The sequence below is a fragment of the Eleutherodactylus coqui genome, chromosome 10, assembly GCF_035609145.1.
Source record: "Eleutherodactylus coqui strain aEleCoq1 chromosome 10, aEleCoq1.hap1, whole genome shotgun sequence".
NCBI lineage: Eukaryota > Metazoa > Chordata > Amphibia > Anura > Eleutherodactylidae > Eleutherodactylus > Eleutherodactylus coqui.
In genome coordinates this window covers 17,341,968-17,362,846 of record NC_089846.1, presented here as the reverse complement: position 1 = coordinate 17,362,846, position 20,879 = coordinate 17,341,968, and the positions used below count along the sequence as shown (strand labels likewise).

General features: G+C 44.6%; 1 protein-coding gene across 5 annotated transcripts in view; it reads left to right on the top strand.

Moving 5' to 3' along the window:
• Nucleotides 1-20,879, top strand: part of RALGPS1 (Ral GEF with PH domain and SH3 binding motif 1) — a 429,351-nt gene that overhangs the window by 95,485 nt on the left and 312,987 nt on the right. For all 5 annotated transcript variants that reach the window (XM_066580403.1, XM_066580407.1, XM_066580406.1 and 2 more), the window contains exons 2-3: nucleotides 3,284-3,371; nucleotides 17,241-17,367. In XM_066580403.1, coding sequence (XP_066436500.1) covers nucleotides 17,311-17,367 — 57 coding nt within the window. In that variant the 5' untranslated portion in view covers nucleotides 3,284-3,371; nucleotides 17,241-17,310. The remainder of the gene's footprint in view (nucleotides 1-3,283; nucleotides 3,372-17,240; nucleotides 17,368-20,879) is intronic.

Below are 20,879 nucleotides of genomic sequence, written 5' to 3'. Positions count from 1 at the left end.
CCTATTCATGAGACAAATTAACGAGTAATGGGAATATCCGTTCCCTAACATTGCTACTGACTATATAAATGTCAATGTTGCCCCCCCCACATTTTTATTTTTTTTTTAGGAGTCAATGCAATTTAGAAGAGAAAAACTAAAATTTCATATTTTTGCAAATATGTCATTTTAAAGACAGGACTTTTTTCTATAGTACACATGAAAATTAGGATTTGCACCCCAGAATGGGTACCCCTGTTTGTCCCGTGCGCAGAAACATAGCCATTGTGGCCCTAATCTTACGTCTAGATGCACAATGGGGCCCAAAATGAAAGGAGCAACCGGTGACTTTCGGAACAGAAATTTTGCTTGAAGGAGATTTAGGCCCTATTGCACACTTGTAGAGCCATTGAGTAAGCAAAATGACGGAGAACACCCACAAGTGACCCCATTTTGAAACGTAGACCCCTTAACGAATTTATCTAGGGGTACGATGACTTTTTTGACTTCACAGTTTTTGAATGAATCTAAGCCAAGCCGAAGGAAAAAAATTACGATTTTCATTTTTTGGGTAATTCTGTCATTTCAAAAGCAGTTTTTTTTGTACCGCACATATATGAATGAAGACTTGCACCCCTAAATGGATACCCCTGTTTGTCCCGTGCTCAGAAACATACCCATTGTGGCCCTAGTATTACGTCTGTATGCACAATGGGGCCCAAAATGAAAGGAGCAACCGGTGGCTTTCGGAACAGAAATTTTGCTTGAAGGAGATTTAGTCCCCATTGCCCACTTGTAGAGCCATTGAGCGGCCAAAACGATAGAGAACCCCCACAAATGACCCCATTTTGAAAACTAGACCCCTTAACAAATTCACCTAGGGGTGTACTGCGTATTTTGACCCCACAGTATTTGAATGAATCTAAGCAAAGCAAAAGGAAAAAATTACGATTTTCATTTTTTTGGCAATTTTGTCAATTTAAAAACTGTTTTTTTTGTACAGTGTACATAGGAATGAAGACGTTCACCCTAAAATGGATCCCCCCGTTTGTCCCGTGTTCAGAAACATACCCATTGTGGCCCTAATCTACTTACAGGACACATGGCTAGGCCCATAATGGAGGGAATGCCCGCTGGATTTCAGGGCAGAACTGAATAAATTCCAGGCCCCATTGCCCACTGATACAGAAAAAAAATTGACTTCCTAAAAATAATCCCCCCCCACCCCACCCCCGCCATCCCCATTTTTTGGCATTCCCTAAATATTAGATAAAACGCAGTTTATATTATTACCTTTATGTCCGAAGACGGGTAATTGCGGAGGCTGGTTGGGTTGGGCACATGGGGCAAGAAAACCGGGTATCCCCCCTCCTCATGTATTTTGGGGGGTATTTCGTAACCTCAGCGGTGGGGATGGGGTGTAAAAAGTGGCCCTCTGTGAGGCTTTGTAATCTTGCTGCGGTGCGGCGGTCTCACAGAGAAGGCGCTCAACAAGCTGCTCCTGGAACTGCATGAAGGCGAGCGTTCCGGGGGCTCCTTGTAAATTACGGATTACAGGTAGCGGTCTGAATAACGCCGGGCTCACACGGCCGTAGGTGGAATCCGCTTGTGGAGGCCCGCTGCGGATTCCAGCTGTGAGCCCGGCTGTGACCCTGCGTACGGCCGCGTAATGTACTGCGCATGACTGCCTACTCACACAGGCGGTCAGGCGCAGTACACCGTTGTTTGTTTATATTTCCTGTGCCGTCGCTTAGAGATGACCCGGGTACCCGCAGCTCATACACAATGTATTTGCATATGGGCTGCGTGTATATCCGTGGTCATGAAGCACAATGGGCTCTAGGTCGCGGATATCCGCGGTAAAATATAGCCTGCTGTGTTCTGTTTCTGCGAGTGGATTCCGTAATTCCGACCCGCTAATTGGGGGGAATTGTGTAATCCAATGCATGTGATTGATCCGTGGATTACCGCTGATCAAGCGCATGCAGAACCCGTAATTCCTCTCCGGTCATGTGTGACCGGCCTAATGTTATATCGCTACTTTATCACGTGACCGGGGACCGCTCAACGAGGCCGCCGGTCACTGCTCCAAAGCAAGGAAATTCAAAATTTCCTGGGCTCCCCGGCTCCTGCGAATGTGTCCGGCATTTTGCCGGCGGGTGCATGCGCAGCAGCCGGAAGGGTCCATGGAGGATAATCGCATCTGGATTCAAATGCGGAAGCCTCCGAGAAGATGTTTCATCTCCCCACACCGATCGCATCGGTGAGGGGAGATGAAACTGCCACTTTTTAAAGAACTTTTACGTGATCGCCTTTATCCATTGGATAACGGCGATCACGTGACCAGTAACCGCATACCACGGCTCCCCGTGACATCTCCAGGCTCTTGGCTACCTTTGGTAGTCAGCAGCAGGGAGATTTTACATTTCTTGGGCAATATTTCACTTTTGCGCATGCGTCCGCCATCATGCTGACGGGCGCATGCGCCGAAGCTGGGGTAAGGTCCGCAGATCAACATCCCATCAGGGAACAAATCCGGGACCTTGGGTACGTAATTTCATCCCCCCTTACGGATACGATCCGTAAGGGGAGATGAAACTTTAACTTTTTAAACTTTTTTTTAAACTTTTAACTTTTTTTTTTTTGACTTTTTAACTTTATATGATCACCGCTTTCCGATGGATAACGGTGATCATATGACTGGAAACCACATACAGCGGTCCCCAGTCATATCTCCCTGCACTCGGCTATCTGTGACACCCGGGTGCAGGGAAATTTTGAATTTGCCGGGCTCGCCGGCCTTCTGCGCATGCGCGCCACATCGGCACATCGCAGAAGCCAGCGGGGGGTCCCGACACCGGCCGGAGGACATCGGCAGACCTGAGGTGAGTATTTTCACCTCCCCTCATGGATCCGAGCTGTTCATTAGCCCTAATCAGACAGCATCCTGGTATTCTCCATTATTTGGACTTGAAAGATCAGCTGTAATCTGTGGGTAACCTCCACAGCAAGTATTCAGTTTCCCTGCAGCACCACCGCAGGAAAGATGAAGCACTACACCCATCTGGTTGAATTGGCTGTTTGTGTAAAAGGTGGATGTACGAAGTCCTCCAGATCAAGAGACATTTTTTTTAGTTGCTCAGGCTAATAGATGAGGATCATGAATGCCCAGCCCACCAGTGCTTTATTAATTCTGATTTAATTAATAGGGTGTTTGAACAAGGGTTTACCTAACCAAATAAATGAATAAGGTGAAGCTGCTGGAAAGTTGAGAGATGACGAACATTTTCATTCTGTCTTACAGAAGCCGTCCTATAGACGTTCACAGTGGATCGTGATGCCCTGTGTTGTATGAAACAAGTTTGGAAATACATGAAAGGACAGCAATATGGGTAAGAGGAGATCACATTCAGCAATATGTGTACAGAGAGGGTTCTGTAATTCCATTATTCCGAAAATTGTGCTTTTTCTATAAATACAACTGAAATGACTCTACGATGGATGAAGACCTCCTGGTTGGACTCTATTATGGATGTGTGTTTCATGTTCTTAATATTTAACTAAACTTTGAGCCCACTATCCAGCTCTGTAAGTTATCTACTCACGGGAAATCTGAGCCTCGTATCTGGTTTAGACACATTTGGCAATGTAGGCTAATAAATAGAGATTGCCTGTTAGGCCTCATTCCCACAGATGTGTATGCGTATTTGGTCTGAATCATGTGTGTGTGTGTGTGTGTGTGTGTGTGTGTGTGTGTGTGTGTGTGTGTGTGTGTGTGTGTGTGTGTGTATATATATGTTTTTGGTGCATATTTGAAGTATATGTGTCTTGCGTCCATATTTACAGTGGTTTTATTTTTATACACGCCCAAAAAAACCCAACAAAGCCAAATTCAGGTCACCTTTTGTTGTCCACGGTCTCCTAGCAACATGCTCAAAAAAATGTAGCAAATACACAGGTAACATGCATGAATGTCAGAACACACACTGATGGTGTTTTATACAGTCCGTATTATGCACATAAAAAATACCAAGTAATACGGACTGAAAATATGCCTGTGTGAATGAGCCCATAGGCCTACACATATTTACAGCTTGCACTCACTGTGTCTTTGTTGTATTACAATATTTTCCTTCACAAAAAAAAAAGTTTTTAATCACCTACATTATCACCCTGGGGTTGTCAAACCTTTTACCACCCTTTTTTTTTGTTGTGCAGTACCAGGTCTTTGGTGACTAGGCACCACTCACACTAGGCATATGTGGGGGCTGCGGTCTCAAATCCACAGGCTCCCCACTCCCTGTGATTTACAATGGCTGATGTGGAATTTGTCTGTCCTACTGAGGGAGGCTTCAGGTTCCCGGTGCTAAGACCACACATACAGCTGTGTTGCTGAGGAAGGTCTAATAAACCAAAATATGCTATAATAACATAAATGCCCAATGCACAAAGGCAGATTTTTGCTGTGGAATCCGCAGCGAGCGTCTGGCCACGGATTCCGCAGCAGCATCTGTCCATAGCATGCAATGTAAAATGATGGACAAGCAGAAGATATTGATGAACTCTTTCTACATCAGATGGTCAAGCTCTCAAAAAAGCATGACACAGTGATTATGGGAGATTTAACTATCCAGACATTTGTTGGGAATCTCTCTCAGGTAAAAGTAATGGATCCAACAAATTCTTATCCGCTCTTGCTGACAACTTTATCTTCCAACAAGTAAAAGAGAAAACTAGGGGATCTGCTATCTTGGACCTAATTCTTACCAACAGGGAGGAAATGGTTGAGGAAGAAGGGTGGCTGGGACCTAAGGAGGCAGTGATCATGCTATCCTTGAATTTTGGATAAAAAGGGGAGGAATACCTGAGAAAACTCAGACCTCAAGATTGGATTTCAGAAAGTCAGATTTTAATGAACTCGGAAAGAGGGTAGGAAGAATCCAATGGCTGGATGTTGTTAAGGACAGAAATGTCCAAGAAGGTTGGGAAATATTGCGAAATGAGAGTCTTAAAGCACAATCATTAACAATCCCCAAAAGAAGGAAGAATGGGAAGCATTTAAAGAGACAAGGATGGATGAACACCGAACTTGCACACATGTTAAAAAGGAAGAAAAATATGTTTATCAAATAGAAAGAGGGGGGAATATCTAAAGAAGAATATAATGCGGTCTGCAAAAACTGTAGGACAAGTGTCAGAAAAGCTAAAGCTAAAAATTAATTGAGGCTTACAACAGAGGCCAAAAGCAATAAAAAAGGATTTGGGGGGTATGTCAAAAGCAAAAGAAAAGTCCAAGATGCTTTTTGAATCCTTACAAGATGAAACTGGTGAATTGGTTAAGAATGATGAGAAGGCTGAACTTTTAAATTCCTATTTTGTATCTGTTTTCTCTCAGAAAGTAGATGGAACATCAACTGATCTTCCCTATACTATTTTGGGAAACAAAGAATGCAGGCTATCTATAAGCAGAGAGATGGTGAGGGAACACTTAACTAACTTAAATGAATTCATGTCTCAAGGTCTAGATGAATTACATCCTAAGATACTAAAGGAAGCAGCAGAGGTAATTGCTGAACCACTTACCATAATCTTGGAAAATTCCTGAAGTCCCAGAAGATTGGAAAAGAGCAAATGTTGTCCCTAACTTCAAAAAAGGGAAGAAGTGAATCAAGGAAACTACAGGCCTGTAAGCTTGACTTCTATACCGGGAAAGATCTTTGAACAAATTATTAGACCGCATGTATGCAAGTACTTGGATAAAAATGGAGTAATTAACCAGAGCCAGCATGGCATTGTAAAAAAAAAAAGTCATGCCAGACTAATTTTATTTTCCTTCCGTGACAGAATCACCGACTGGGTAGATCAGGGAAATGCGGTGGATACAGTATATCTTGACTTTAGTAAAGCATTTGACAAAGTATCTCATACCATACTTATTGAAAAAATTACCAAGTGTGGGATTGACAAGGCAACTGTTAGGTGGATTCAGAACTGGCGGAGTGATCGTACTCAGAGTGGTCATAAATGGCTGCACATCTAAGTGGAAGAATGTATCAAGTGGGGTGTCACAAGGTTCTGTCCTGGGCCCAGTGGTGTTCAACATTTATATAAATTATCTGGACGAGGGAATTGATGGGAAACTGATCAAATTTGCTGTTGATACAAAGCTAGGAGGGATAGTTAACACTAGAGAAGAGAGAGGATTCAAAAAGATCTAGAAAAGCTTGCACAGTGGGCAGCAACTAACAGAATGGTATTAAACAAGGAGAAATTCAAAGTCCTACATCTAGGCAAGAAAAATAAAAAAGCACATACAGAATGGGAGAAATTGGGCTAAGCAGCAGCACGTGAAAAACACTTGTGTAAACTAATAGATCATAGACTGAACATGAGTCAACAATGTGATGCAGCAGCCAAAAAGGCAAACACAATTCTGGGATGTATTAAGAGAAGCGTAGGGTCTAGATCACGTGAGGTAATTATCCCCCTCTACTCTTCTTTAGGGCTCCTTCACATTTGCGTTTTTCTTGCGCTATTTTTCACGCGATATCGCTGCGGTTTTTTTCACGTGATTGTCAATGGGACTTTCTAATGTTAAAAACGCATCGCATAAAAACTTTAAAACACCAACTTGCGATGCGTTTTTCACATTAAAAAGCCCAATTGACAATCGCGTTAAAAAAACTCAGCAATATCGCAGCGTTAAAAAACGCAAGTGGGTGTGAGCCCTTAGTCAGACCTCGTCTAGAATACTGTGTCCAGTTGTGGGCACCCCACTTCAAAATAGACTTCCACAAACTGCAGTAAGTTCAGAGAAGACTTACCAAGATGGTGAGCGGTCTGCAAATCATGTCCTATGAGGAATGGTTAAAGGATCTGGGAATGTTTAGCTTGCAAAAAAGAAGGCTGAATGCAGACTTAATAGCGGTCTACAAATATCTGAAGGGCTGTCACAGTGCAGAGGGATCATCCCTATTCTCATCTGCACAAGGAAAGACTAGAAGCAGTGGGATGAAACTGAAAGGGAAGAGATACAAATTAGATATTGGAAAAAACCTTCTGACAGTTAGGTGATCAATGAGTGGAACAGGTTACCACAGGAGGTGGGGAGTTCTCCTTCAATGGAAGCGTTCAAACAAAGGCTGGACAGACATCTGTGTCGGATTCTAGGATGATTTAGTGAATCCTGCACTGAGCAGGGGGTTGGACCAGACGACCCTGGAGGTCCCTTCTAACTCTACCAACCTATGATTCCTCCACGCACACGAGCGGAAATCGCTTGTGATTTCGGCTCGCGGAGATAGAATTGCAGCATGCTCCATTTTGGTACTGGACTTGCACGGAGGGCTTCCAATGCAGTCAATGGAAGCTGTCCGGCCTGCAGCGATTCCGAAATGTCAGTTTCGAAATCGCCGTGGATCCGCGTCATCGCCAGCACAGCATTCTCTGCATTGCACATGGGTCACCGGCCGGCACAATCCGTCTATTTCCGCTGTGGGATCTGACCCCAGCTGTGTGCATTTGCACTTATTCAACCTTTTTTTTTTGTTTTATCTTATTCATGCCTGGGCGAAATCGGTTAATAAAATATTGGATAACTAATTGAAAAAATATATCTAGTGCTGTAGTTCTCTGTATTATATAGCCAACGTTCATCAAGATTGGATAGAGGTAACCAGTTTCTTTAATAAAAAAAACAAAAGAAAAACAAGTTCTTGCTCAATATATCACTTGATTGTTGTGCATTTTTATTAAAAATCTAATTTTTAGCAGCCAGATGGGTGGAAACGAGATATTTCTCCTTCTCTGCTCGATGCCAGTCTACTCCTATTTATGAATAAAGTTTTACAACTAATATAAGCTGATTTGGAGTTGATTGCACATTTACATTAATTTGCATCAATTTCCATCATTTTGTTTTCAGTCCACAATATATTGAAGTTCATGAGTAAACTGATGAGAGGAAATGTGAGAAGATATAGATGTATATTAGTATACTGTGAAACCTCTCCAGAGGACCATCTCCTTATGGAGACCAGATTTTCAGCAATGGCTTTTCAGTTCCCCCGTACATTCTTCATACTGGTCATCTTCTTTGAGAAGACCTTATCACTTTAAGGCTGGGTTCCCACGGGATGAAAATCTTGCAGAATATCCGCAGCGGGACCGCATGGAAATTCCATGAGCTTTCCGCAGCGGAAAGGCTGCTTCAAAACCCATGCTGGTTTAAAGCCGCTCTTTCGCCTGCATTCAGCTGTGGAAATCTCTCCCTATAGAAAGAAGGGAGCCCACAGCGGAAACGGCAATACAATTGACATGTCGGGGATTTGAATTCCGCACGTTATGTCAGTTTCCGCACGGCTTGTCGGCAGCGTGTGAACGAGATTTTTGCAAATCTCGGCCGCTTTGCTGCTTAGTCTCAGGTTCAAAAATGCATGCGGACTTTCCGTGTGGGAATTCTGTAGCAATTCCGCCCAGTGTGAACCCAGCCTTAGACCGCTTATCAAACGTGTATGACCCCATTCAAAAGAATGGGGTTCATATCTGTGTGAGATTTGTGTGTCTCACAGCGCACAAATCTCACACGATTTTCTGGCCCGTGTGAAGGCAGCCTTAGTGGTCATTCACATGAGCAATGTTTTCCTGCATGGCACTCCAATGTGATGCAGGAAACAAATTGCGGCATGTTTTACCTTTCTGTGTGCTCTCGCATTGCAGCTCCCATTGTTTTCAATAGGCCCGGCGGCAGCGTCGCACCACCTGCTAGATGCACGCGATGCCAGGTTTCCCATTGAAAACAAAGGGAGAAAATCCGCAGATTAAATCCCAAAAAGTGAGGCTGTTTTGACATAAAATGCCAGGCATCCCTGAGGAATTCAGATGGTGGGCAGCGTGATATGGGGCCCGTGATTCACTGGCCCCATATCGCGTTTGCCTGTGTGAAGCTAGCCTTAAGTAGAACGTGTATGGTTGTATGAACCCTGGTTTAATGTATTCCTTAAGGTCATGCACAAACACTTTTTTTCCCCCCGGAATTTGTGTGAATGATCATAGACTAGGTTTAACAAAGGGATCTGTTTTTATCCCTTTAAAGAGAATTTCCTTCCCTTACCACTAGGTGGTGCTTTAGTAAAAGCTAAATCTTTTATTTATGATCTTTTTCATTGTTTCTTGTGCAATATATTTAGCATAACCAAGAACTGAGAAAACACTGATAGTCTAGTTTATTCAGAATTTCTAAGACTGCACGGAGTAAATGTTGGTATCATTTTGTGAAAGTTATATAAAATATACTTTGACCATTATTGCTTTAGATTAATGTTGGTGATATTTTAGTCAGCCTCTTGTGCCCTCCTCTTTATAATGTAGGCAGAAGTAAAGTGCTTGTTTGCTATTTTCAGACACATTTAGTTGTGTAACTATGATACTTTTAGAGCTACCTGACTGATGTAGGTTAGTGGCACCCAGGGGATTAAAATGAGTTATAGAATATGTCAGACGTATAGTAAATGGGATTCTAAGTCATACCAAAGTTTCAGTTCACCACAACTTGCAAAAGTCTGTCTCCAGAAGAAGCCCATATATCCATCTAAAAGTAAACAATGCTACTTTTCCCACTGGTCCCTAGAGCAGTCACTGCTGACATGTCTTGTTTTCTGACGCTTGCTTGTCAGCTTTGCTATAGTGATTGGGACAGAATGAGCAGAGTATCATCAGAAGGTTGACTAGTTAATGACAGCTGGCTCAGATGAGGCAATAAACTAATACAGGTAGGGAGGGTCTCTGCATGCTGCTCCCCTGTCACCCCCTGATCTCTTGGGAAGAGAATGTACTCTACTTTCTGCTGATTCTGAGCCCCTGTTCACACGGTGGAATTTGCTGTTTCCGCATCAGATCCCATATCTATTAAGCCTCTCATTCATTTGAATGGGAATCTGTGCTCTATCGACTGCGGCATAGGTTTTAAAGGGGTTGTCCCGCGGCAGCAAGTGGGTCTATACACTTCTGTATGGCCATATTAATGCACTTTGTAATGTACATTGTGCATTAATTATGAGCCATACAGAAGTTATAAAAAGTTTTATACTTACCTGCTCCGTTGCTGGCGTCCTCGTTCCCATGGTGCCGACTAATTTTCGGCCTCCGATGGCCAAATTAGCCGCGCTTGTGCAGTCCGGGTCTTCTGCAGTCTTCTATGGGGCCGCTCGTGCAGAATGCCGGCTCCGTGTAGCTCCGCCCCGTCACGTGCCGATTCCAGCCAATCAGGAGGCTGGAATCGGCAATGGACCGCACAGAAGCCCTGCGGTCCACGGAGACAGAGGATCCCGGCGGCCATCTTCAGCAGGTGAGTATGAAGACGCCGGACCGCCGGGATTCAGGTAAGCGCTGTGCGGGTTGTTTTTTTAACCCCTGCATCGGGGTTGTCTCACGCCGAACGGGGGGGGGTTAAAAAAAAAAAAAACCCGTTTCGGCGCGGGACAACCCCTTTAAATCTGCGTTGTGGGCAAAAAAGTGACATGTCCCTTCTTGATGCAGATCCCATCTCGGGGTATCCGCATGTTAATTATCCCAATTGAATGGAGCTAATTGGTGTGTGGATTTGCAGTGGCTGCATATACAAATATGCTTATGTCACTAAACCTCGGATTTCTAGAACAGATTATAGTCTGCCTAATATTTTGAGAAATCTCCATGTCAATCAACTCCAATTCATTTCAGCTACTGTAAAGCGCATCTGCGCTGATGATACAGGATAAAAGTTTATTTAAAGAGCGCAACCAGCCTAAGGCCTCATGTCCACAGGCAAAAGAAGAATTAAAATCCGCAGCGGATTTTAAGTCTTCTCCTGCCCGCGGATCCGCACCCCATAGGGATGCATTGACCACCCGCGGGTAGATAAATACCCGCGGAGGGTCAATAAAAGTGAATTTAAAAAAAATGGAGCATGAAAAAATCTGGACCATGCTCCATTTTCGTGCGGGTCTCCTGCGGGCACGGCTCCCGCGAGCTTCTGTTGAGGCCTCATGTCCACGGGGAAAATCAGGCCCGCTACGGATTCTCCATAGAGAATCCGTAGCGGGTCCCTCCTGCCCCGCGGACATGAGGCATAAAAATGAGTTAACTCGCCTCTCGCCCGCTCCGGATCTTCCCTTCGCCGCGGCTTCATCTTCTCTCTGTCGCGGCCGGATCTTCTTTCTTCGGATGCGCAGTGCACGTCGGTTGCGTGCCCCGCGCATGCGCCGGCCCGAAGAAAAAAGATCCGGCCGCGACGAAGGGAAGATACGGAGCAGGTGAGTAAATTCCAATTTTGGTCTCCCGCGGATCCGGACGGCTTCCATAGGCTTCAATAGAAGCCCGCGGGAGCCGTCCCCGCGGGAGATCCGCACGAAAATGGAGCATGGTCCAGATTTTTTCATGCTCCATTTTTAAAAAAATCACTTTTATTGACCGTCCGCGGGTATTTATCTACCCGCGGGTGGTCAATGCATCCCTATGGGATGCGGATCCGCGGGCAGGAGAAGAGTTAAAATCTGCTGCGCATTTTAATTCTTTTTTTGCCCGTGGACATGAGGCCTGAAGCCTATGGAAGCCTTCCGGATCCACGGGAGACCAAAATCGGAATTTACTCACCTGCTCCGGATCTTCCCTTCGCTGCGGCTTCATCTTCTCTCCGTCGAGGCCGGATCTCTTTTCTTCAGGCTGGCGCATGCGCGGGGCATGCCACCGACGTGCCCTGCGCATCCTCCAAGCCGAAGAAAGAAGATCCGGCCGCGACGGAGAGAAGATGAAGCCGCGTCGAAGGGAAGATCCGGAGCGGGCGAGAGGTGAGTTAATTCTTATTTTTATGCCTCATGTCCGCGGGGCAGGAGGGACCCGCTACGGATTCTCCATGGAGAATCCGTAGCGGGCCTGATTTTCCCCGTGGACATGAGGCCTAAAGGGTTTTTCCAGGAAAAATACTATTGATGACCCATCGTCAGGATAGGTCATCAATAGTGAGTTGGCTGGGGTTGACCCCGGCCAATCAGCTGATCGGGCGCCTGTGCAAGCGCCGGGTTGGAGTGGAAGTTGCTGCTTCGACCCCTATGTTGTAGCTGCTGGCTGTAACTGCAGTCGCTACTCATTAAAATCAATGGGATCTGTACCTCCAGTTACAAGTGTTGGTTACAACACCGGGATCAGAGCAGCACCTTCCGCTCCAACCCCTGTGTATCCTGGCTCTGACAGCAGGCAGCCGATCAGCTGATTGGCCGAGTTCCCAAGTGGTGGAACCCAGCTGATCAACTGTTGATGACATATCTTGAGGATAAATTCCCAATAGTATTTGAGTGGAAAACCCCATGAACCTAAACCTATGAAATATGGGGGGGGGGGGGAACGAAAGAAGGGCAATACACAAAAGTGCACATGATCAAATACGTTATGAAGATGACAGTATAAGTCTCAAACTCTGAATACATTGTATAGAGGAACGTGGTGACCCATGATGCAATGTCCATCCTAGGTATGGAGTCCAACCAGTATGCAAATCTGGACTTATAATAAATTGCAATAAAATATCTGATGCCATATATGCAGCAACAACTAGTCCTGAACAAACAATGTGCCATCCAATTTAAAGAGCAAAACTACAGCAAAAAAATGTCTCCAATATGGCCGACCTCACGAAAGTCAAAATAAATAAATAGCTATACCATTAAAAAAAACATAAATAAATCATTTCTCTATTACAGACTTTATATCTAAGCTGACATAAAATCCTCAAGTCATTTAAAGCGGCACCATAGTGTCCTACAAGCCAGTTGATGCCAGTATCATCCATGTATCATTTCTAACTTAGTGGAATCACATCTTCATAAACAGGATGGAGATATTCTAGTTTTCTCTCTCCTCCTCCGTCCTGCTTCATTTTTATTCATTTATGTCTAAATTTGATTGCTTGTTTACTCCCTTTTCTTGTACTTGACATCAGACAACCATAAAAGGTCGTCCATGTAGACATTGGAATTGGGATGCTTGTGTATTGCTGCAATCGTCGTCTGGCTGAGCACGAGGCAGGAATGTTTGTGTCCCGTTGGGAAATCTTGATGTAACATGTTATCGGTTTGTTTGGGAGAATTGAGTAATGAATTGCACAAGATTGTTTGCTTGAATTTACTTTTGATGGAAGACAGAAAGCTTGGCGGACTGACCGCAGTGTAATCATGGCGCGGACAGATCACAGGATGATTCAGGGTTTGACTCTCCTCACACTGTGTGTATTTTTAATTAGCATTTGTTTGCATGCAGATTTCTGCATTTTAGTTTTTTGAGTGTCTTTTGGGAGTTTTGTCACTTTCAGCCTATTTGATTTGTTAGATATAAATATAGGTGTTAATTTGAGCTTTGCCATAAGTGCGTACATCCTTACATTGTACAGTATATGTCCACCTTTAGGGCTTAGTCACACGGGCGTTTATTGCCGCGATTTGCGCATGCGCATGCGTCCGGCGATTTTTTTAAACCATTGCTTTGCAATGGTATCGGACACATGAGCGCTTTTTATGCGCTCGTCCGATAAATTAGAGAACAGAAATCGCAGATCGCACCTATCTGCGATCTGCGATTCCTGTTCTCTTCTCTATATGCGCTCAATGGGGCCGGCGGCAGCAGCGCCGACCCCATTGAGAACATATAGAAGACAAATCATTCTTCTCTGCCACAGCTGTAACAGCTGTAGCAGAGAAGAACAATGTTTGCCCATTAAATTCAATGGAGCGGCAATACAGCCGACTCCATTGAAAGCAATGGGCTGCCGGCGTGCGCGGGATGAATTGTCGGGGAGGGGTTAAATATATAACCCCTCCCCTGCAATGCATCCTTAAATGTGAAAAAATAAAAAAAAAGGATGTACTCACCAGCTCCCGGCAGCTGGAGATCCCGGCGGCCGGCCTGCAGTGGGTGTGAAGGGGTGTGACTCAGACTGGCCCCTGATTGGCTCAGCCTGAGCCAATCAGAGGCTGATCTCAGTCACACCCATTCATGAATTCATGAATCGGTGTGACTGAGACTTGCTTCTGATTGGCTCAGCGCTGAGCCAATCAGGGGCAAGTCTGAGTCACACCTCCTTCACACCCACTGCAGGCCGTCCGCCGGGATCTCCAGCTGCCGGGAGCTGGTGAGTACATCCTTTTTTTTTATTTTTTCACATTTAAGGATGCATTGCAGGAAAGGGGTTATATATTTAACCCCTCCCCGACAATTCATCCCACACTCGCCCGCAGCGCTTGCATTCAATGGAGCCGCTGTATTGCCGGCTCCATTGAATGCAATGCGCTGGACAGCTCCGGCCCGTTTCTAATGAAACGCGGCTAGGAGCAGATTTTCGGGCGATTTTTGGGCCGATTTTTCGGCGCCGGTCACGCGATTTGCGCATGCGCATCCGTCATGCGATGCGCAAATCGCGTGAAAAAACGCCCGTGTGACTAAGGCCTTAACCGGCATGTTTGAATTTTCTACATAGATATAATCTATGTAAAAAGTTGCGTAGCTTTCTATATTTACATTACCTCACTTATGTTCTACCGATCCTGAGGTAGGATAAATCCTAGATAAGAGATATGGTGTATATACTGAGTTACTTAAGTTATGTAGCGCAACTTTACATATAAACTGTAAAACGACGTACTCGTGCAAAGCTTCTTTTTGAAGTGCAAATGTATACTTAAAAGGATATCCCCCCTCGGTAACCCCATTCCAATGTATTTCAAATGACATGGCATTGGTGAGCGCCTCAGCTTCCTTTTTCAGAAATTCCCTATTTTCTTGAAAACCTGTATCTTCATTTAAAAGGGAACTTGACACGTCTTCACAGCACAATAAGCAAAATTCTGACACTGGTAAGGGACGTGACAGGAAGCCGGGTGATGTATTTGTTATACTCACCTGATCCAGCACTGTCACCTGGTGAAGTCCGCGGTGCACAAAAATCTGGATTTTTTTTCAGAGTCCAGTGCACGTGTTCTTTCATAGACTTGTATAAAAATGTGAAACCCTTGGATGCTGTCACATCCAGGGGGCTCACCTTGTTGTCAATGCGGCCGGAGGCAGCAGCGCCGGCCCCATTAAAAGCATAGGGAGTACATTGCGCTTCCCTGTCAGAGCTGTGACAGCTATGGCAGGGAATTCCTTCATCCCCGCAGGACGAGCGCGATGCTCTCCCATTGCTTTCAATGGGGCTGGCGTTGCTGCCGCCCTAATGAAAGCAATGGATCAAGGCAACCCCTGCAGCGATGGTTTTTGGGGGCAGGGGGAGGGTTTGAAATATAAGCCCTACCCCGAAAACCATCGCTAGCTGTGGAATATAAAAATGTTAACTCGTCTAGAAGCGCTATTCGGGCTCTTCTCCCCAGTCCCCGGAAGTAATCTTCTGTATTCTGGTAGCCGGGGATTGAAAAATCCCTACCTCCAGAAAGAGCTGCCTCTGATTGGCTGAGCGCTGTGACCAATCAGAGGTGGCGCTCAGCCATTCATTGAATAGGACAGCTATGGTGAAAGGAACAGCACTGTGCCTGCACTACCACTCCATTGAGATAGCAGAACGCTGCACTTGGCTATATTAATCATTCCCATAGAAGTGAATGGATTGCAAGTCACACATGCGCACCCGGCTCCATTCACTAGGGGGAATTGAAGGCCGGTGTTCTCATGATCCTGGGGTATCCCAATGGTCCGACCCACAGTGATCATATACTGTATTTATCACCTATCCTGTGTATAGGTGATAAATGTTTTTGGTGGGAAATGACGGAAAAACTCCTTTTTAAGTGTAAGTTTTTATATGGGGCGGAAATTAAGCGCAATATCCGTAATGAAAATTCTACTACAAATTCAGCATTTCTGCATCCAAAACCACTGGTGTGGATTTTGACTTGAAATCTGCTCCATACCCACATCTGATTTCAGAATATACAGGGCTCGCCTACGAAGTATTTGGCGGTCAGCATGCTACTTCACCCAGTACCGGTGGCTTCTAGTGAGCGCAGCACTGCTGCTCAGGTGATGTGAAAGTGCTGTGGAATTTCTTATGTGGACATTCTGCAGCATTTCCCCTCAATGTAAACATATTCTAAAGGCTATTGAAACATTTGTGCATGAAAAATCAATACACACATATCTTACGAAGTCCCTGTGGAAAAAAAATTATGCACTTATCTGTTTTTTTGCATTGAGTTTTTCTTCTCCTGCATTTAGAATACCTCATATTTGGTTTGCATACTCTCCTATGATCCAAGTTTCTGGACCCTCCTCCCTCTTTTCAAAGGCTGCGTAACATAACTACATACACTCTATACACAGCTATCTCTCCATCCTCTCTCGCAGTAGCTGCTGTTCCCATTTCCTGGTCCTGTCATACAGCCCTCTGTAATAGTACTTTGCTCTCTGTACTCCTGATCTGACAGAAGAAGCAGGCTAGGAGGGAGCTGAGAAACAACGTGTAAGTTTTACTCTGATGGAATTTGCTAAGATTTCGGTCCTCCAGTCGGCAGTGCCTTGGAAAACAGTACATGCAGAGAAATCGATCAGAAATTTTTTAGGAAAAACAATTGCAAGAAGTCTTAATTTCCCAAAACATGTTGATTGCACTCTTTTTTTTTTTTTTTTTCCAAAGGTGTACATAGGTTTTAAAATATGCAATTGTACCTCTTGAGAGAGGCTGCACACTTCATTTGTGCTGGGCACATACTTCTTGAATGCTATGTGCACTTTTGCAAACATTTTCTAATTTAGGTTATCCAAAATGTCTAAAATAAAAAATAAGCAACGTTTGCAAACCAGGTAACCCCCCCTCCCCCCCCCCCCCCCCCCCAAAAAAAAACTACCATCCTGTGTCAGCAGTTTCTATGTCGACCCATGTGCCTGAATAGTTGCCCAGTAAAATCCCCATGTAGAGAAAAATAGTTGAATGTGCTTGTTGCTGCTCTACTATATATGAGCTCCTTCACATCTTTTACTTTCTACAAGCTTGGACTCTGAGAAGAAATATTCATGTAATATAACGTAATATTTGCTTCATCCTGCGGATAAAATATGCAAATCTTATTTGCATCCCTTAACACTACGAGAAGTCCCAGGTCGGTATTCTTCATGGGAGGCAAAATAACTGTAGGGTTATTCCCTTCTGCGGTGGTCTAACATCGGACCTGGCACACAGGACAGTCGCCTCTTTATCACCCAGATCATAGCTTTCAGTGATTAATAGTTGTTTGTTCTTTCCACAGGTCAGCGTGGATTGTCACAGGCTGTCAACAGCTGAGGCTGAGCTAATCTCCCAGCATCCCGTGGGGTAGTATGTATAAGAGAAATGGCCTTATGGCCAGTGTGACGGTCACTTCGGCCACTCCTGAGGTACGGACTCCTGTTTATCTCATTGTTCTGCCATGTGAACACATTAATAGAAGCTTGCTTTGGCTTTTAAGGTAGCAAATGTTGCCAGCCGAATCGCTACATTAAAATGATTTATTAGCTGTATTCATATTTTTAAGCGCTGTGAATGCAATTGCTTTAATATGTGCAGTATTTACGACTGTTTACACAAATCTCATGTAAGTATTTCCCATGAAACGTGGAATATTCACCCCCAGCGGCCGACAGATGATTCACCGCTCATTGTTATTAAGGAAAATATAAAGTCAGTGCTAGATTTCACTCCATCCACTGCTGCTTTACGCATGCTAGTAGTGTGTGGGTTTTGTTTTTTTCTATAATTTCCATTTTCTGACTCTTTTGAAATATATCGGCATCATCAAAATTTCATAGAGAGATCATTCGGAGGTTTTCAGAATTCTCATTCATTTCAGTGAAGACTTACAATGCATAATGCTGTCACTTTTCCTAAAGGGTTTGTCCAGGAATAGAAAAATGAGGGTTTGTCATTTTTCTGCCTGCAGTTGTTCCTCTCTGCCGTTCCTCTGACCTACCCGCTTTCCAATTTGCCAGAGCTACTCACATAACCAACACTGGCCAATCAAAGAGCAGAGCAATCTGTGGATTAGGTCGTTAGAAAATCGCTGCAGCCACTGATAAAACAAGTATAAAGTGAACCTAACGTTTTAGACAACTCCAATTTAATAGCCTGCATGTCTCATCAATTTTGTAATAAGCTTTCCTTATTTTTTTTTTGTTTTACCACTGATAATCAAGGCTTAAGTGCAGCTCCTCTGCAATCCACTGCCTACTGTTAGGCATTCAGCTTCTCTAGTAACTAGCACTTTAGGACATTTCTTAGCTAGAGGGTGGGGAGATGCTGCTCAGCCTTCCTGCACTCACACAGCTTTCAGACCTACAAACAGTATGTGCACAATCTCTGCCTCTGCTGTAGTTTTATTTTACCTAACCTGATATGTATACTTACCTTTGCAATGCAATTAGAAAGTCTTTAGACTTGGTCATTTTTTTTTTACATTTTATGTTGTGGTCTTGTGTAAATTAAAGAGGAAAAGTCATATTGTCCCCATCAACAGAATGTTAGAAATCTTTGCAATTTTTTTTTCTTAATGAAAAACTACCATTTTGCATTAATATAAGTATTCGCACCCTGTACTCAGTACTTAGCTGAAACACCTTTGGAATCAATTACAGCCTCCAGCCATCTTGGGTATGATGCCACAAGGTTTGCACACCTGGATTTGAGGATTTCCTGACATTCTTCTTTGCAGATTCTCTCAAGGTCTGTCAGGTTGTATGGGGGCCGTCTGTGGGAAGTCATTTTCAGGTCTTTCCAGAGATGTTCAATTGGATTCAAGTTAGGGCTCTTGCTGGGCCACTCAAAGACATTCACAGAGCTGTTCCTAAGCCACTTCTGTGTTGTCTCGGCTTTGTGCTTAGGGTCATTATTTTGTTGGAAGGTGAACCTTCTGCTCAGGTTGAGGTCCCTTGCGCTTCGGTCAGGGTTAATGGAAAGCAGAATGGAGCAAAGTACAGAGATATTTATGTAAACCTGATCCAGTCTTTTTGTCCCAGTCACTGAAAAACACCACCAACAGCATGAAACTGTCGCCACTATGTTTTACTGTAGGGATGGTATTGGGCAGTTGGTTTCCTTCAAGACCTAATACTTGGACAAAAAGTTTAATCTTGATTTCATCACCAAAGAATATTGCTTCTCGCAGTCAGAGAGTCCTTTAGGAACTTTTTAGCAAACGCCAGAAAACTTTAATGCATCTTTCCCTTCGTCATCATGACAGGATACGCTTGGAGGTTGCTCACCTGCTGACCTGATGGGACAGGAAAAGGCAGAGCATAAAAGAAACCTCCCCTCCACCAAACACCAGTGTTTTTCCTGTCCCTTCAGGACAGCAGCGGAAATCTGTCACTTTCAGTTTATTTGCCTCCCATTTGGAATTTCCTCCGCTCCGCGAATTTTTTCCAAGGTGGTGGTAGAAATGGTTGCCTTTTTGCGCAATCGTGGGACTATTATCGTCCCCTACTTGGACGACTTCCTGTTGGTGGCAGATTCCCCGACTATTCTGAGGTCACACTTGGGTTCCACACTTCAACTGTTTAAGGACCTGGGTTGGATTATTAATGATCTAAAATCCAACATGGAACCAGAAACCAGGAAAAAATTCCTGGGAGTCATTCTGGATTCCAGTCTCCAAAATTCATCCCTTCCTCCTCTAAGGAAACAGCATGTTTTAGAGGAATGCTCCACTCTCTATAAAAAATCTAGAGTAACAGTAAGAGACGCAATGCGGATCCTGGGGCTAATGACTTTGTGTATTGGCGTGGTTCCCTGGGCTCAGTTCCATAGTCGCGGTCTCCAGTCACTAATCCTTCAGAATTGGGACAAGTTACAGTCCTCACTCGACCAGACAATCGAGAGATCTGGTTCGTCTAATTTTAGAGAACTTAATGCGGTGTGGAAATCCCTACGTAGCCTGCAATCGCTCTTAGGGATGAAGCATGTGAGGATCTTTTCAGATAATATGACGACAGTGTCACTCATTCGCCACCAGGGTACCACCAGGAATCCTCTACTGCAGCAGTTGGCGGGAAGGATCCTTCAGTGGGCGGAACTCGCAACCAAGTCACTGTCGGCCTTTCACATAAAAGGAGCCGAGAATTCACCCACGGACTTTCTAAGCAGGAAGAAAGTGGACCCAGGAGAGTGGGAACTCCATCCCGAGGTGTTCAGCCTGCTCGTGACGAAATGGGGGGTACCGGAAATAGACCTATTTGCGTCAAGCGCAAATACCAAGTGCCGGCTTTTCTTTTCCCGAGGCGCGGAGAAACAGGCCTTGGGCACGGACGCTCTCTCTCACCCCTGGGTTTGGGACTTGGTGTACGCTTTTCCCCCTTTACCATTAATTCCGCTCCTACTAAGGAAATTACTGCGGTCAAGCATGTCAGTAATTCTGGTAGCACCTTATTGGCCCAAAAGACCTTGGTTTCCCCTCCTGAGATCTCTGTCAGTAGGAGAGCCTTTCCACCTTCCACCAAGACCCGACCTATTGCTGCAGGGCCCTCTTCTTTACCCGGAGGTTCACAGGTTCAGGCTTACGGCCTGGATCTTGAACGGGTAAAATTCTTGGGGAAGGGTCTTTCTCCTAACGTAATTTCCACTATTAGTGAGAGCCTTAAACCCTCGACAAAAAAGATCTATTCCAAAGTCTGGGAAAATTCTCAGAGTGGATAGGCCAGGACATCCAGCAGTTAGATCAGCCAGACATCCGTAAAATCCTAGATTTTCTCCAGGCGGGCCTGGATAAAGGGTTGAGTCCGAATTCCCTCAAAGTCCAAGTTGCGGCTTTGGGGGCATTTTTTGATCTCGCGCTTGCGGAGCACAGGTGGATTAGGAGATTTCTTAGAGGGGCAAGTAGATTGCATCCATTTACAAGGCTTACGGCACCCCCCTGGGA